Here is a 1487-nt window from a genome sequence, read left to right on the forward strand (position 1 = left end):
ACAGTTTCCCAATGTCTGCAGTTTTTGCTATGCACTTTAGCAAAGTGGACATTAAATATCCTAATTAGAGAAGTGAGTTTTCTTGAATGCATTCTGGCAACAATTGGAAGATGTGTTAATCTATTATGTTTTTAAAAAATATATATATATTTTCTGCTCAAATATGGCAAAAGTTTTAAATAATGGTGATCAGTGTGTGTAGATGTAATCACTGTGAGCCTAAAGCTTAGATTCAGACTGCTCTGAACACTTCCTTTTTTTGCTATGCTTGTCCACAGATGGCATAAGATAAATATACCTGGCAGATCTGAAAAGGGGAGACAGCATAGATGCATCTTAAAACTGGATTCTTTTTAACTGCCTGCAGACTTCTAGTTGTAACAGCTCAATCACTAGTTTCAGATTAAAAAGGAACATAAATAGGAACAGTGACAATACGTGTGTGTGATATCGACCCCTTGTTTGTCATAACAGGTCTTCATCATACAGCAGGTGATACCATGATGGCCACATCCTTCATACCGTTTAATACAGCCAAAAATCCTTATCTACTTGACAATGTGACTGTGGTGAACAGCCCACTCCTTGGCTGCTGGAAGAACATCTCTGAATGAAAACGATGTCAATGAGTTAAAAAAAACAAAAACATTTTTATTGAGACAAAGATTAAAAAACATTGAAACACTGATTATAAAAGAAGACAGCAAGAAAAGATCCTACATTTTAGCACACACACACACACACACAACACGCACACAACACACAACACACACACACGCAGTGTAGTGAATCAGTTCATCTCTCTTCCCACCACTTGCCCTCTCTCTCCTGAAACTGCAGGCATCCTTTTATGCAGCGTCACCAGCCAAACATGTACTCCATCGCCTTGGAAACAAAGCTGTCATCCTTCCTGGGTGTCTGTTTGTCTGCTACCACCTAAACACAGACACACATGCATTTATAGTCGAAGAAAAACAAGAGGTCAACTCTTTTAAAGTTGACCAGACTAAACTCTTGGGTAACAGTTCACCTGGTAGTCACTGCCTGAGTTCCTGTAGGTGGCGCTGAGTGGTCTGATTGCAGAGCGAGGGGTGGTAGGGAGCGCGGAGAAGGAGGAGGAGACAGGAGTAGAGACAGCCTCAGTGCTGTCCATCACGCTCTGAGAGACAGATAAACGAACTTCATTGCTCCTTCAAACTCAGTTTAACTTAGTGTGGACAATTGATCACAGCTCAGAGAGAGAAGATCAGACAGGAGCAGGGAGCAGCAGGAACCCAACCTTGTCTATGCAGGGTTTGACTCCCACCATGATGGAGTCACCGAACACCTTTCCATCTTTGGACAGTGCTTTCCTGGCCTGAAGTCTGGACTGATACTGAAGGTGCATCCAGTTACCAGGAGACGCCATCTGTCAACATGTCATCAATACGTTAAGTTAGTTCACAGCAATACACCTCAAACTCCAGTTGCTTCTTTGAATGGGCTGC

General features: G+C 42.2%; 1 protein-coding gene across 2 annotated transcripts in view; it reads right to left on the minus strand.

The window, feature by feature from the left end:
- Nucleotides 1–649: 649 nt before the first annotated feature.
- Nucleotides 650–1487, minus strand: part of nup35 (nucleoporin 35) — an 8230-nt gene continuing 7392 nt past the window's right edge. For both annotated transcript variants that reach the window (XM_005745534.1, XM_005745533.2), the window contains 3 exons: nt 1280–1408; nt 1031–1159; nt 650–936 (listed from right to left, as the gene is read on the minus strand). In XM_005745534.1, coding sequence (XP_005745591.1) covers nt 859–936; nt 1031–1159; nt 1280–1408 — 336 coding nt within the window. In that variant the 3' untranslated portion in view covers nt 650–858. The remainder of the gene's footprint in view (nt 937–1030; nt 1160–1279; nt 1409–1487) is intronic.

This window comes from Pundamilia nyererei, unplaced genomic scaffold, assembly GCF_000239375.1.
Source record: "Pundamilia nyererei isolate P.nyererei 1_Seehausen unplaced genomic scaffold, PunNye1.0 scaffold00160, whole genome shotgun sequence".
NCBI lineage: Eukaryota > Metazoa > Chordata > Actinopteri > Cichliformes > Cichlidae > Pundamilia > Pundamilia nyererei.